The sequence below is a fragment of the Microcaecilia unicolor genome, chromosome 2 (genome assembly GCF_901765095.1).
Source record: "Microcaecilia unicolor chromosome 2, aMicUni1.1, whole genome shotgun sequence".
In the NCBI taxonomy this organism is placed as follows: domain Eukaryota; kingdom Metazoa; phylum Chordata; class Amphibia; order Gymnophiona; family Siphonopidae; genus Microcaecilia; species Microcaecilia unicolor.
In genome coordinates this window covers 58916161-58932750 of record NC_044032.1, presented here as the reverse complement: position 1 = coordinate 58932750, position 16590 = coordinate 58916161, and the positions used below count along the sequence as shown (strand labels likewise).

The window sequence follows — 16590 nt, the reverse complement described above, 5'->3', positions numbered from 1 at the left end:
CTCCCACCACCAGCTCTGGCACAGACCGTATAAGTCTGCCCAGCACTATCCCCGCCTCCCAACTACCAGTCCCACCTCCCACCACCAGCTCTGGCACAGACTGTATAAGTCTGCCCAGCGCTATCCCCACCTCCCAACTACCAGTCCCGCCTCCCACCACCAGCTCTGGCAGAGACCGTATAAGTCTGTTCAGCACTATCCCCGCCTCCCAACCACTAGCCCTGCCTCCAACCACCGGCTCTGCCACCTAAACTTGGCTAAGCTCCCAAGGATACATTCCTTCTGAACAGGATTTCTTTATGTTTATCCCTCGCATGTTTGAATTCTGTTACCGTTTTCATCTCCACCACCTCCCGCGGGAGGGCATTCCAAGCATCCACCACTCTCTCCGTGAAAAAGTACTTCCTAACATTTTTCCTGAGTCTGACCCTCTTCAATCTCATTTCATGTCCTCTTGTTCTACTGCCTTCGCATCTCCGGAAAAGATTCGTTTGCGGATTAATACCTTTCAAATATTTGAACGTCTGTATCATATCACCCCTGTTTCTTATTTCCTCCAGAGTATACATGTTCAGGTCTGCAAGTCTCCCCTCATACGTCTTGTAACGCAAATCCCATACCATTCTCGTAGCTTTCCTTTGCACCGCTTCAATTCTTTTTACCTCTCACAGTGAGTATCTCAAAAGTGGGTGTAGCCATGGGAATTTCAGAGGCATTCCAAAAATTGCATGTGTAGTTATAGAATATTGGCTCATGACATCCAACTTGGGTGCTGCATTTACACCTGATATCAGCAGGCATAAGTCTGGCACTTAAAAGTTTGGGCACGGGACTTGGCACTAAGTGTGACTCTATAAAGGGCACATAGAATGCCCCCCTATAAGTGAAAAAGAATAATTTAGGCCAACCCTAAATTTCATAACAGAATATTCAGACTTAAGGTAAGATGGATGGGAGTCCCAAAGTGAGAGGGCCAAACAGTCAAAGGTAGTATGGTGGGTGATTTTCAGCTGGATGAGCACATTTGAGGGAATATTAAGCAAGTTGTTATATTGAGAATGGAGATGGTGTGCCAGCCTGTGAAGGGTCAAAAGATTGGATAAGTAGATAGGGATGCCAGAATATAGAGCTTTCTGGGTGGATGTGAGGAATTAAATTTGATTCTGAGGGAAACATAGAGCCAATGTTGCTCAATCAACCAGGGTGTTACATGGTCACTTGTGTAAATAATATGAAGAAACTTGTAGTGGTCTGGATTAGTTGTAAATGCTTTAATGACCAATTCGTGAGACCAGTAACTGTAGCATTCTTTATCAGGCTAGTTTAGAGGGAGCTGTAATAATTGGTGCAATTAAGTTTTATTTTACATGTTAGTGCCTAGAGAGCTTTAGTGTCAAAGAGTAATTTGATGGAGCGAATCCACTGTAGATAAAGAAAGATGTTTTCATAATAGAAAAGATCTGGATGATAAAGGTGGATAATGAAACCAAGTGGATGCCTAAGGTAGAGACAGATCCATGTAATGATATAGCGAGGCCCTGGAGGATGGGAGATGTTTGAGGAAGATGCAATTTCCTGGCAGATCCACAGGATTATTTTGCATGATTGAGTTTGTCTTTTGAGAGCTAGTTGGCTACCACATTCTCAGAATGAGTTTAAGAGACTGAGATCAGACAGAACAGGATAAGTGAAAACCATTGTTTGAGTATCGTTGTTGTCAGTGCGGTTTTTCTAGCAAAAAAGGTGCCGGTACTCAAATGCTAGGCCACCCTTCAGGGTTAGGGTGATCACTGAGGACCCACCCCACAATAGCCAGGCCCCTGCAACCAGTCTCAAAATCTATGACAAGGCAGAATTTGTGTGTAGAGCCTGAGCACTTTCATTAAAACTTGGGGCCCGTGGATCAATTTTAACAACAATGGTAAAGGTGCCGGTACTCAGTATCTCCAAGTACCCCTCAAAAAAAGCCCTGGTTGTATTAAAAATTCCTGAGCCTGAAACTCTGCACAAATATGATGAGGGGAGAGGGGGCTAAAAATAGTTTTAACAATATGAGTTTCGACATGGAGCCCCGTAGAACACCTCATGGCAGCAAATGGGAGCAAAAAAGAGAGGCGTAATAGTTTACCTTAAAGCTTTGAGCTGTCAGTATTAAATGCTCTTTTGCTGAACTGCAAGAAACATTTTAACATCTCCATTTTGTCTTTTAAAAATGGTTACAGATTTAGGAGCCCTTTTACTAAGCCGGAGTAAAAAGTGGCCAGTGGCAGTGTAGGTGCGTGTATTAGGCGCACGCCACACCAGTTTTTACCGCATCTGCAAAAAGGGGGTTTTATTTAGTGTGACGGGAAAAGGGCATGTGGTAAAACTGAAACTAGTGCACATCTAAAACCAGCCTAAGCCCTTAACGCCACCCATTGATCTAGCGGTAAGGGATCACACGCTACATGCATGGTGACCGGTCGGCGTGCGCCAGCTGCCAATTACTGCTGGAAACGGTACACGTAGGAGGAAATAAATAATTTATTCAGGCATTATGACTGCACGTCAAATCTGAAATTACTGGCAGGGGGCGCACTGGCCTGGCGGTAGTCTCATTTGGGCTTGCACTGCACGCACATAGAACCTACCATGGCTTAGTAAAAGGGCACCTATATTTTTTATTATTTTACTAAAAAATGAAATTCTATAGATTTCTGCCTTACATAGACAATATCATATGGCATTGGGGATCCTGGTCTAATCTCCTGTTTGCATGCATGGCTTGGTATCTCCTATTACTATATACCATATATACTCAAATATAAACCCATCTGAATATAAACTGAGATAACCTTTCCCCTCCCCACCTTTTTAGCAGAAAAAATGTTAACTTGAATATAAACTGAGGCTTTATATTCCAGCATTCCTCCCCTTCCATCCTTCCTGTGGTGTCCGGCATTCCCCTCCCTCCCTCCTTCCTCTGTAATGTTTAGCATTCCTACCATTCTCTCCCTCCCTCCCCTCAGTAGTGTCCATCCTCCTCTGCCGCAGCTTTGGCCTCCACCAGCCTCCTGAACTGGCAGAGTTCCCACTGACTCCCTGCCTCCCCCCCCCCAAACAAGCATGGCTCAAACTTAATTCCTCCCTCCCCCCTGATGAACTGCTCCAGACCCACCGGTAGGTCCCCCAGGCCTACCATACCTTTCTGGTTGTCTAGTGGCACATTGGGGTAGGAGCGATCCCCACTTGCTCCTGCCCATGCCTTCTCTGGTAAACTTGGCTGCCATGACTTCCAGGTCTAGAATATAAACCAAGATTATATTTTGATAAGATTTCTGGACATCACAGGGGTGGGAGGGAGGTAGGCTAGAATATAAACCGAGATTACATTTTTTATGCCTTTTTTGGCCAAAAAAAAGCTCAGTTTATATTTGAGTATATATGGTACCTTCTTTTTCATTATATTTTTAGATGGGATTTTTGCCTGGGGAAGAGTTTGGTCTAAGATGTGGCCCTCAACCTGTGAGACCGTTAAGAGGTCTTTTGTAACAGTAAAACAGTTGGAAACTTGGTGGAGAATTGTTTTCCAATCATACACAACCCCTTCAAGACTACATGCATGTGGCCTGACTCTCTTGACACAAGCTAAAGTTCAATGCCCAGACATATATCTGATGGAACTAAGAACATTGCCATCCTTTTGGAAGAATCTCGTTGCTAACATAGGCCAGATTACTGGGATTCCATGCCCAGAATCGCATCTGTTCGCTTTGCTGGGATTTGACAGTTTGTTCTCTCCTACACTTATTTCTTAGAAATCATTAATGCATTTTCTCCTGCTAGCTTCCTGAATGGTAATTGTTGCATATTGGAAAGATCCTTGTACTCCATTCTGTTTCACAGTGATTCAGTAAAATATAGTACATTCTGTGACTGAATATATCGCTGCACATAGAATAGGCACATACAGGAGACTAGATAGACACAGTGTAATGATTTTTTCAGAAAGTTGTCATTTGACAGGCAAGCTGGCTACTTTGCCTTCTTACTCTATACTCGGATTTACACTTGGGTACAAAGTTTGTCTCTCTCATCTCTTTGGTCTTGCCTTTTGGAATCAGAGTTTCACATTGAGCACACAGTAGGATTCGGGTAGAGCAATTTTCAATGATATTTATCTGGGTAAAGCATGATCTGATTGAAAATTGCCTTCCATTGTCTGGCTAAAAGTAGATTAATGCATCCATAGAGTATGTTGTTGTTGTTAAGTTGCATTGGTGAGCAAGTAGCTAAGTAATATCACACGGTATCAGGCACTAAAGTAGCATGTATATCTTTATTTGAGCATTTGTTATACTGCCAGATGATCTAGAGGTATGAAGGCAGTTTACAAAAGATAATACATTTTAATCGAGCACACAAATATTAAGATCACAAAAAATAATAAAGAACAAACAACAATGTAGGGAGGGAAAAGGCAATGACAAAAAAAGACATAAAAAGACTTGAAGGAAAGGGACCAAAATGATATGGGGTTCACGCTGGAAGACGTATGAGAAGAGACCTGAAGCCCTGAATATGTATATCCTGAAGGAAAGGAGGGATAGGGTAGTTATTTGCCCTCTTCCTCCCTGTTCCTTTTTACCCTGTAATTCCCTTGCCCGTAATGTCTTGTCTGTCCGTTTTACCTAGATTGTAAGCTCTTTGAGCAGGGACTGTCTCTCTATGTCAAGTGTTCAGCGCTGCGTACGTCTGATAGCGCTATATAAATGCTATTAGTAGTAGTAGTAGTATGATACAGACATTTAAATTCTTTACAGATAGTAAGGAACAAAACAAACCTTTTCCAAAAACGGAGAGGCCAAAGAACCAGAGGACATGAATTGAAGTTGCAAGGGAGAAAACTTAAAAGGATCATCAGCAAGTACTTTTTCACAGAGAGGGTGGTGGTGGATACCTGGAATGCTCTTCTGTGAGAAGTGGTGGGATTGAAAACAGCGATGAAAATGAAAAAGGCATGGGATAAACACAGAGGGCCCAATATTCAGCCGGCAGCAGGCAGCGCATTTGCTGTCCGCTGCCGGTGTTAAACCCGGATATTCAATGCCGGGCCATTTCTGATGACCGGCATTGAATATCTGGGTTTATTTCGGTCACTAAACAGTTAGCCGGCTATGCTGATATTCAGCTCTAACTGGTTAACTTTTTAGTGGTCAAAGATAAACCTGCTATTTAAGCAAACTATTTTGACCGCTCAACATAGCTGGTTTGGCGCTGAATATCAGAGCTTAATTGGCTATGCTGTGTGACATAGCCTCTTGCTGCTTACCAGGATATTCAGGGAGATAACCAGTTATCTCCCACTGAATATCCACGGATAAGGAGTTAAACGCTATTTAACCGGCCAGGAGCCGTTCCTGGCCGTTAAATAGTTTTGAATAACAGGGAGAGAGGTCTACTGTATGGAATGCAGATGGAATAAAAGTATATAGGACATTTCCGTTTCCAGGAAAACTTAGGGCCCTGTTTACTAAGCTGCGCTTTAGGCACGCTAACTTTTTAGTGCGCGCTACAAATTAGCATGCGCTATCGATAGAGACATCCATTATATTCCTATGTGTGTCTCTAGCATTAGTGTGCGCTTAAAAGTGTGCGCGCCTACAGCACGGCTTAGTAAACAGGGCCCTTAGGTAACTTACACTTTAAAGCATTAAAAAGTTATAATGAGGGATAGATTGCACCAGGCATCAATTGCAACCCCAATGACAAAGGATGGGGGCTGGGAGATAACTTAAATGGATTTGCATGTACAACTCTGGCTGCCTTTTTGGGCTGACTGGGTGGGGATTCGCATGTTCAACTCTGGCTGCCTTTCTGGGCTGACTGGGTGGGCCATGCTGGACTTCATCTGCTGTCATTTACTATGTTACAATGCCATTTTCAAATGAATGCATCCTGTTTTACTTCTTCCTAGCTGCCTACACAATTAATAGGTACACAGTACCGGAGTGCTTTTAGCATAAGGGAAGAAAAGCATGTTATTTCCCTTTCAAAACTGGCTGCAATATACACAGGCTAAATGTGCTTAAGTATTTTGCAAATGATGTGTTCATTCAAAATTATCTCCATTATCTATTGTTTTATCTGAATCTTGCTCTCTTGTCTAGGTATTCCTTAGAGCTTTTTTTGGAAATAAGGTGATTAAGAAATGTAAATAAATAAATTGCGTATATATGGTTGATACTCTCTTGCTGTGCTCAAATTATGCTATGTATACTTTCCAGCTTATAATCGAAAAAGAAAACGCCTATATTTCAACCCAAATCAGGAGATGGGCGTTTTTCTCGCAAAGGCGCCCAAATCGGTATAATCGAATGCCGATTTTGGGCATATCCAACTGCACTCCGTCGCAGAAATGAATAAAGTTGATGGGAGTGTGTCGGAGGTGTTTTGGAGGCGGGACTGGGGCGTGGTTATCAGCTGAGGAGAGATGGGCGTCTTTAGCTGATAATCGAAAAAAAAGGCGTTTTGACCGCGATTTTGGGTCAGTTTTTTTGGACCCTTTTTTCTCACGAACAAGTCCCAAAAAAGTGCCCCAACTGCCCAGATGACGACTGGAGTGAATCGGGGATGACCTCCCCGGACTCCCCCAGTGGTCACTCACCCCCTCCCACCAAAAAAAAAAAACACTTTAAAAACTTTTTTTCCAGCCTGTATGCCAGCCTCAAATGCCGTACCCAACTCCATGACCATCGATTGTATCCATTATCCTGTCATGACTTTGTCATAACAACACTCTGTAAGCCACATTGAGCCTGCAAATAGGTGGGAAAATGTGGGGTACAAATGCAATAAATAATAATAATAATAATAATAATAATAATAATAATGACAGCAGAATGTGTTCGATCCTGTCACAGCCTTTCCCTGGGTCAGATGTGGCTCTCGGGTGCAGTATAGGGTCACATCAGCATTGCATTGTGGTGGGTGTAGGGTATTGGGCTCCTTGATTTCATTAGTTTGTGTTACAGTCTCATGATATTGGTAGTTGGTAGGCTCTTCTCCCATGGTGCTTTTCCCCCTGCCTACTGGGTCAGAGTGTGCCCTGTTGTGTTTCCTGTTGTAGTCCATGCGGTAGTGGCCATTTTTGTAAGCCAGTTTTAGTTCCCTTTCCTGTGTTAGCAATGTTAGACAACTTAGTTCTTCCCTTGAATGTGGCTGAAAGAGGGCATTGTACAGCATTCTGCCAGCTCTGACCTACTGCTCATGTCAGTACCAGGGAGAGTCGTTGCCAGTGGGGCACAACCTCTGATCTGCAGTTAACTGTGAGTAAAGGCGGTTATTCCAATAAAGGATATTTTTGGAGAGATTAGTCTTCAGGTGTCAACTGGTGTGCCAATGTTATACAGCAGCAACAAGTCCTAGAGGCCTGCGTGTATGCAGATCCCTGGAGCACTTTTAGTGGGTACCGCAGTGCACTTCAGCCAGGTGGCCCTAGGCCCCCCCCCCCACCTGTAACACTTGTGCTGGTAAATGGGAGGCCTCCAAAACCCACTGTACCCACATGTAGGTGCCCCCTTCACCCCTAAGAGCTATGGTAGTGTTGTACATTTGTGGGTAGTGGGTTTTGGGGGAGGGGGTTGGGAGCTCAGCACCCGTGGTAAGGGAGCTATGCATGTGGGAGCTTTTTCTGAAGTCCACCGCACTGACGTAGGGTGCCCAGTTGGTGTCCTGGCATATCAGGGGGGCCAGTGTACTACTAATCCTGGCCCCTCCCATGACCAAATGGCTCGGATTAGGATGTTTTTGAGCTGGGCGTTTTTAGTTTCCATTATCGCTAAAAAAAACAAACGCCCAGCTCAAAAACGTCCATTTTTTCGAAAATACGGTTCGGCCTGCCCCTTCACGGACCCGTTCTCGGAGATAAACGCCCATGGAGATAGGCGTTTGCGTTCGATTATGCCTCTCCACATCATTTTAATTAATAAGTTCAAGTTCTCAAGAAAATCAGCAAATACAGTGGGGGAAATAAGTATTTGATCCCTTGCTGATTTTGTAAGTTTGCCCACTGACAAAGACATGAGCAGCCCATAATTGAAGGGTAGGTTATTGGTAACAGTGAGAGATAGCACATCACAAATTAAATCCGGAAAATCACATTGTGGAAAGTATATGAATTTATTTGCATTCTGCAGAGGGAAATAAGTATTTGATCCCCCACCAACCAGTAAGAGATCTGGCCCCTACAGACCAGGTAGATGCTCCAAATCAACTCGTTACCTGCATGACAGACAGCTGTCGGCAATGGTCACCTGTATGAAAGACACCTGTCCACAGACTCAGTGAATCAGTCAGACTCTAACCTCTACAAAATGGCCAAGAGCAAGGAGCTGTCTAAGGATGTCAGGGACAAGATCATACACCTGCACAAGGCTGGAATGGGCTACAAAACCATCAGTAAGACGCTGGGCGAGAAGGAGACAACTGTTGGTGCCATAGTAAGAAAATGGAAGAAGTACAAAATGACTGTCAATCGACAAAGATCTGGGGCTCCACGCAAAATCTCACCTCGTGGGGTATCCTTGATCATGAGGAAGGTTAGAAATCAGCCTACAACTACAAGGGGGGAACTTGTCAATGATCTCAAGGCAGCTGGGACCACTGTCACCACGAAAACCATTGGTAACACATTACGACATAACGGATTGCAATCCTGCAGTGCCCGCAAGGTCCCCCTGCTCCGGAAGGCACATGTGACGGCCCGTCTGAAGTTTGCCAGTGAACACCTGGATGATGCCGAGAGTGATTGGGAGAAGGTGCTGTGGTCAGATGAGACAAAAATTGAGCTCTTTGGCATGAACTCAACTCGCCGTGTTTGGAGGAAGAGAAATGCTGCCTATGACCCAAAGAACACCGTCCCCACTGTCAAGCATGGAGGTGGAAATGTTATGTTTTGGGGGTGTTTCTCTGCTAAGGGCACAGGACTACTTCACCGCATCAATGGGAGAGTGGATGGGGCCATGTACCGTACAATTCTGAGTGACAACCTCCTTCCCTCCGCCAGGGCCTTAAAAATGGGTCGTGGCTGGGTCTTCCAGCACGACAATGACCCAAAACATACAGCCAAGGCAACAAAGGAGTGGCTCAGGAAGAAGCACATTAGGGTCATGGAGTGGCCTAGCCAGTCACCAGACCTTAATCCCATTGAAAACTTATGGAGGGAGCTGAAGCTGCGAGTTGCCAAGCGACAGCCCAGAACACTTAATGATTTAGAGATGATCTGCAAAGAGGAGTGGACCAAAATTCCTCCTGACATGTGTGCAAACCTCATCATCAACTACAGAAGACGTCTGACCGCTGTGCTTGCCAACAAGGGTTTTGCCACCAAGTATTAGGTCTTGTTTGCCAGAGGGATTAAATACTTATTTCCCTCTGCAGAATGCAAATAAATTCATATACTTTCCACAATGTGATTTTCCGGATTTAATTTGTGATGTGCTATCTCTCACTGTTACCAATAACCTACCCTTCAATTATGGGCTGCTCATGTCTTTGTCAGTGGGCAAACTTACAAAATCAGCAAGGGATCAAATACTTATTTCCCCCACTGTATATTGCCTTTAACTCTTGAGGAATTCTGTTTATGAAATGTTTCTGCCAATTTCCAGTGTTTTAGGGGACAAATCAGGAATTTGTATGACTTGTCATTTGAGATTGTGAAATGTTTCTCATTGCTAGTGTCTATTTCTGCACAAAAGTCCATAAAATTGTAAATATCTCTAAAAATTGTAATGTACATTTATCACAAATTCCCAGTGAATATAGGAAAACAGTTGTGAACATGTGTAAATTGCTATTTTGAAAATGTGACCCGCAGAATTCTCTGGAAAAGATTTGGGGAAATGTTGCACTAGAGCAGGGGTCCTCAAATCCAGTCCTCAACATTCACAACCCAGCCTGGTTTTCAGGATTTCCACAATAAAAATGTGTAAGATCTACTTGTATTCACTGCATGCAGATAGATCTCATACATATTCATTGTGAAAATCCTGAAAACCAGGCTGGTTTGTAGACCCAAGGACTGGATTGAGGACTCCTGCTCTAGTCTAGAGCACAAAATTGTCATGAAATGAATAAGATGAATTCAAAGGAAGTAATATACTACATTTCATTAGGATTCGCTGTTATGACTATTCAGAGTTTTTATACTCTATTTTCATGTAATGGTAAATATATATATTAAACATTTAATTTTATCAACAGAACTATGGAGATGGGACCCACTATGATCATATGACAAGCAGGGACCTTGGGTCACACTCGCATGACAATCTCTCTCCACCATTTGTGAATTCCAGAATACAAAGTAAGACTATTGAATTTATCAACTTGATTTCTGTATTGTTCAGTTCGTAAAGTTACAGTTTTTAGATAAAACAATTTACAGTTAAAGCAAACAATCACTGTGTTCCTCCTTTTTGTGCAGATCTTATTCTTGAAAAATAATAATGCATAGGATTTTTGAACCCTTCTTTTATGTGACAATTTCCACCATTACAAATCTAAGTAAATTGGGCAGTTGCTGTGAGGGTCCTTATCAGAACCTGTGCAGGATGCACTCTGATGCATGTAAGACATGAATTGGGAAACATTTTTTGAGTTCTGATGAGTTAAGGAAATAGACTTCTAGATATGTTATCTTGATAGTTATTAGGTGCTAGACTTGTTCATTGTTCTGTGGCCTGAACACTTCTTGTTGTAAAAGGTATTGTCTACTATAGTTCTATTTAGGGCTTCTACTCTTCAGGCCCTATTTACTAAGGTGCATTAGCGTTTTTAGCACGTGCTACAAATTATTGCGTGTTAACTGTGTAGACACCTGTAGGAATATTATGGGCATCTACATGGTTAGCGCACTAATGCTTAGCGTACGCTAGAAACGCTAGTGTGCCTCTAGTAAACAGGGCCCTTAGTTTTTAAATTATACATTTAGAGGGTCAATATTCAAAGCCATTTGCCAATTAAATCACTAGTGTGGGATTATCTGCTAACATTCAGTAACATTTAACCAGCTAGTGCTGCTAAATGTCGGTACGGACCGCCAAAGTGAAAGTTGGCTATTTTGTGGACAGTCTGGGAGCAGAGTTGGCAATTATGCGGTTAAGGGCTGATATTCAACACTGAACTGCCTAAATTCAAACCGCATGAATCTATGTGATGCGATGTCACTTAGGGGTCCTTTTACCAAGCTGTGCTAAAATGTGGCTGGCGCTGGTGTCAGCGTGTGGGTTTTCCACATGCTGCGGCCTCTCTTAGTGTGGTGGTAGAATGGCCGCCTCACCATATTTTTTTAGAAATGGCCACGCTCTAATTTACCCATTAGTGCAAAGCCATTACCATGGAAGCCCTTACCGCCACCTATTTAGGAGACAGTAAGGGCTCCTGTACTACTCGGGTAGTACGCGGTAATGTGCCCACACTACCCGATTAGCACAGGCATGCCTACTCTGCTCACATGGCATGCCTCCTGCATGGGAAACTACCACAGGATGCCTCAGTGCATCCCGTGATAGTGCCCTTTTAGCACGCAGTAGGCCTGCGATAGGCCTACCATGCCTTAGTAGAAGGGACTCTTAGGCAGTTAAGTGCTGAATATTGCATTTAATTGCATAAGAGATGTCCGACCACAGAAACCTGGATATTCAGTGCTGGTTGCCTGAACATGGCCCAGCATTAACTATCAGAGGATAACGCCACTGGCAGCTAAAAAAACTCTCGCCACTGCCAGCTGAATAGCTGCCTCTAGTTTATTTTCCAGCTAGTTAGGTGTTCTTTGAAGCTGTTAAAAAATCAGTGTTTGCTTGATTCAGGTACTATTGCTTCATACTTTTTTACTGTGGAATAAAGTACAAGGATGTACATTTGTGTCACTTGGGAGTCACCGGTGCACAAAAGGCAAAAAAACTAAATGGAGAGAATATTAGAGAAAGTGGTATTTTTCCCAGTGTCCATCCAATAAACACCTGTAAATTTTTGTGCACCGGGTTATTTATAGGTGTTTGCCAGTTGAAACCCAAAATCAGTAGCCTTAATTATATTGATTGATTGACTCTTGGCTGTAGTAGGCTGTATATTGGAAGTGTATTGTCACATTGATTGTACAGTATATATGAGCAAGTGAAGCGTGTGCAAATATCTTTTACATATATTGCATTTAGATATGTTAATTTAATTTGTATGTGAAATAGTTTATGAACTCCTACGTTTATACAAGAGTAGACATGAATGCATAACAAATGAAGTGCAAATTCAAGAAAGGAGAATCTTTAAACTTGGAAGCATGCAATCGACCTGATGGCTCCGAGGCAGTGCTGTGTGGGTGCCACTGGGGTCATCCACAAGCCCATGTGTGTGCGTATGTTTCCTGTGTCTGGCTCCGGCTTCTCAGTCCACATGGGGCAGGGGATGCATTCACATTACTTAGGGAGTCAGGAAGAAATATGGAGGGAGAGGGAGAAGGATTCTCATCCTATCCCAGCAATTGAAAGGCTTATTTCCAAAACCATCTAAGTCAAGTGCAGCTAATATGGACTTAGCAGGTTTTGGAAATAATCCGTTCAATTGTAAAAAAAACAAACTACTGGTTGACCAAGAGTTCTGAACTTAAGAGAGAACCATAGTCAAATTTCAGGTTTATTATAGGCTTACTATCCCGTCCTTTGGGGTACCTTCAGGACAGTTTACAATCTAAAATACTGTAGCAAAAGCTGAGTTAGATAAGAACAGTTAAAATGGGAAGAAAACCTCTCAGCTGCTCTGTATAGAGGCTCATCATAGCATAGACCTAGTCCCATTAAGTTTTCAGGATATCCACAATGAATATGCATGAAATAGATTTGGCCTCCTTGGTATGTAAATCTGTCTTATGCATATTCATTGTGTAAATCCTGAAAACCTGATGGGACTAGGTGTGCCTCAAGGACTGGGTTGAAAAACACTGGCATAGACCCGTTTACGAACGGTTCTGAATGATGTGTTAACAGAACTGAAAGAAACAGCTGAGTCAAACAGGAATGGCACTGTGACCTTTGATTTCTCTTATCCTGAAAAGCTTAAAAATTAAAGAAATAAATTGCAGTCTGACAAAACGAACAAAGACCTACCTAAGAAAAACTTAAGCGGCAACAATAGAACCTGGTAAGAGAAGAATTCATAGCATGAACATGGTACTCGGTTACTCTGTTATTATACATTTATATGGATTCAAGTGGGTTACAGGATTAAAATCAAAATTCTGGTTTTGCCCTTAACAGTTTTCAATTTAGCAGATAATGTTACTCTATAAATGACTATAGCTTAGTTTTTACCTAGCCGTTTGAAGGTTAAGCTAAACTCTGATCACCTGTTAGTGTTCTTTTTTATTGACCCTGCTTTTTGGAATGCTCTCCCATATACGTTGAGGGCAGAGCCTAGTTTTAAAAAAATTAAATCTGCACTGAAAACTTTTTCACTGGCTTTTGAGATGCCTGCTGAGTAGCTCCAAAGATCTGAGCCCCTGAACACGATCAAATAATTTTTATTTTGTTTTATGTCTTTATTTTAATCTTGCTTTAGGATATTTGTGGACAAGATATGAATGCTATTGTTCTCTTTCCTATGAATTATTGTAGTTCTTTTCCTATTTTCTTTTAGATGGTAAACTGCATAGACTCATTTGCTGGTTTAAGAGGTATAGAAAAGAACCCAACTATAAGCTATGAGCTATAATCTAGCAAGCATTGGCATGGGGGTCTGTTTACTAAAATGCAGTTAATTTTTTTAACTTACTGGGGGCAATTCTATAAATAACACCAAAACGTTAGGTGCCAAGATGCAGCATACTGGGCCTCTTTTACGAAGCTGCGGCAAAAGGGGGCCTGTGCTGGCATCGGTGCATGTTTTTTATGCACACCAAGGACCCCTTTTACCGCAGCAGGTAAAAGCCAGATCTTTTCTTTTTTTCAGGAAATGGCCGTGTGGCTTACTGCTACCCATTGAGGTGGCAGTAAGGGCTCACGTGCTAACCCGGCGGTAACCGGGCAGAGTGCAGCACTGCCCAATTACTGCCAGGAACACACCAGCGCTACAAAAATAAAAATAGCGCCAGATATGACACATGCCGGGGCTGGAAACTACCACCGGGCTGCTGTGAGCAGTAAGCCCGCATTGGCCAACTAAGTGCTAATTCTGTAACAGTACCTGGGTGCCCACATTTTATTATAGAATATTAGCGTAAGTTGCCATTTACGTACCAGCATTTAGGTTCGCCATGTCAAATGATGCACTTTAGTGTGTAACTTAAAGTATTCTGTAAGTTACCCAGGAAATATGGGATCCACCCATGCCCTGCCCAAACCCCCTTCCATTTACATGCTAACCCCTGGATTCTATATAGTGTGCCTAAAGATCTGCGCTGAAATCCAAGCGTATTCTATAAGAACTCATGCAATTTAATTGGACTACCTAGCTAATCAGCATAGATAACAGCTCTTAACAAGCAATAATGAGCACTAATTGACAACAATTACAATTTACACACACATGTCCCTAAGCATATTCTATAACGCAGTCAAACATTTCTTCTGGTCTCAAAGAAACCTTGGTTGGAACATAGTAATATTTATTAATCTGAGGCAAAACACTTCTCAATAGTTTCAATACCCCAGCCACATATTTGAGAAAAGCCTCAATGGAAGAGGCACCAGACACTCTTGGAAAGTTCACAAAATGAAATCTGAACCTACTTTCCGTGGGGTATTTAATAAGAGCACATAGACTGATATGTTATCGTTAGAAAATACCTCAAAAATAGCTTTCTTGTCCCACCATTCTAAGAGTGTAGTTCACCATCAATAGTTGCACACAGGGGAACTACTCTGGAAGGTATAATCCTCAGTCCAGATTTTCAGTTATAATTAATTATTTTCTTAAAAATATGAATTGCACTTATCTGAAGCAGTGTAAGTTACAAAATGGCTGTCATAGGTCTGTCGGATTGTCTGTGATTATATATTAGGGAAAGGGGATTGGATTTGATATACCGCCTTCCTGTGGTTATGATCAAAGTGGTTTACACATATATGGGTACTTATTTTGTACCCGGGTCAATTGCCCAGAGTCACATGAAACTGCTGTGGGAATCAAAAGCAGTTCCATTGGTTCTCAGGCAGCAGCATTAACTGTTAGGCTACTCCTCCTATATGCACAAATGGCTGATCAGTTTAATAAAAAACCTTTTCCTTGTTTGAAACGGAGTTTCTATGCAGAAACTCTTGTATCAAATCAAGTCTGCTTTGATAACATGCTGTTTTAAACAGGATGTGTAGTTTTATATAGAAATAAGTCTAATAATTAATAAGTGAAGATTTAGTACATTTTTGAAGAAAACATTATCTCTGTAAGTTCAAAAAGCTGTTGCGAATCACTGTTGTTTCTGTGATTTTTCACTTGGTGAAATGGAGCTGGCAAAATATGTGCTAACATCCTGGGAAGATATCGTTTAGAATGCTCATAAATACAGCCAACAGAATTCAAAATGATACACAAAGCTGAGAATGTTGTTTATTCAAATTGAGCAGGCAAATAGATTCTAGATTCAAATAAGTTGTGTTTTATTTACGCATCTTCGTAGTTTGGGGGGGAATAAGTACATAGACTACCATTGTTTTGACTCATAAGTCAGTATAGGAGGCAATTTTAAAGTTCTTCATCCCCTGGATTCTATAAAGGGCACCCAAATTTGGGCATGATCCTGAGAGGTGGGTGCAACTAATTTGGGTAACGAAACGATTAGCAGCAATAATTGTCTGCCAGCAATCAATTATTGGCATTAATTGGCACTAATTTAGAATTGTGCGCACAACTTCTTCTCTAAGGGCTTCTTTTATAAAGCCGCACTACCGATTCCCGCGCGGCAAACGAGAGGAAGCCCATAGAAATTGAAATGGGCATTCTCTCATTTGCCGCATCGAGAATCTGTAGCACGGCTCTGTAAAAAAAGCCTTAAGTGGTTTATAATCTAAAAAAAAAGCAATAACATAACATCTAGATGGTTACAATTTAAAAAAACAATACACTTTAGTAAAAGAGCCACTAAAAGCCATTTCCAGGATAAAGATGGGATTTTTTTTTTTAGAGTATTTTTGCGGGCCATCCATTAAAAAAAAAAAAAGAGTACAATGCAAGAATTCATTGCAGTCTCAGAACATTTGTGGAACAGATCACTTTTAGGAAATTAAGATTTGTTACAGCTCAGTGCTTGATTTAGCTATAATATTAGCTCATGGCAATGAATGGACTATAATTTAAGCAGAATTAATGCTTGTAAGTCATCTAAAAGGTAATGAAGACTGCTCTTTTTTTACCAGATTGAAATGAGTTTTGTTAAAATAAATATATGACGTAAATATGTTCGTAATCCATCTGCTTGGCCCCGATCACACCCATCTAATGTTGTTGTCAGTGAACTAACTAGAATGCCTCAACGCACACCACTTAATATGAGCCAAGAAAAATGCTAAATTATAAGTGGATGTTATCCCTCTGGACTGGCATTAGGAAATCTGTTGC

The 16590-nt window shown here is 41.9% G+C and overlaps 1 protein-coding gene across 1 annotated transcript in view; it reads left to right on the top strand.

Moving 5' to 3' along the window:
• Positions 1-16590, top strand: part of TCF4 (transcription factor 4) — an 816409-nt gene that overhangs the window by 213583 nt on the left and 586236 nt on the right. Inside the window, exon 5 of the mRNA XM_030192973.1 lies at positions 10246-10348. Within this exon, the coding sequence (XP_030048833.1) occupies positions 10246-10348 (103 nt within the window). The remainder of the gene's footprint in view (positions 1-10245; positions 10349-16590) is intronic.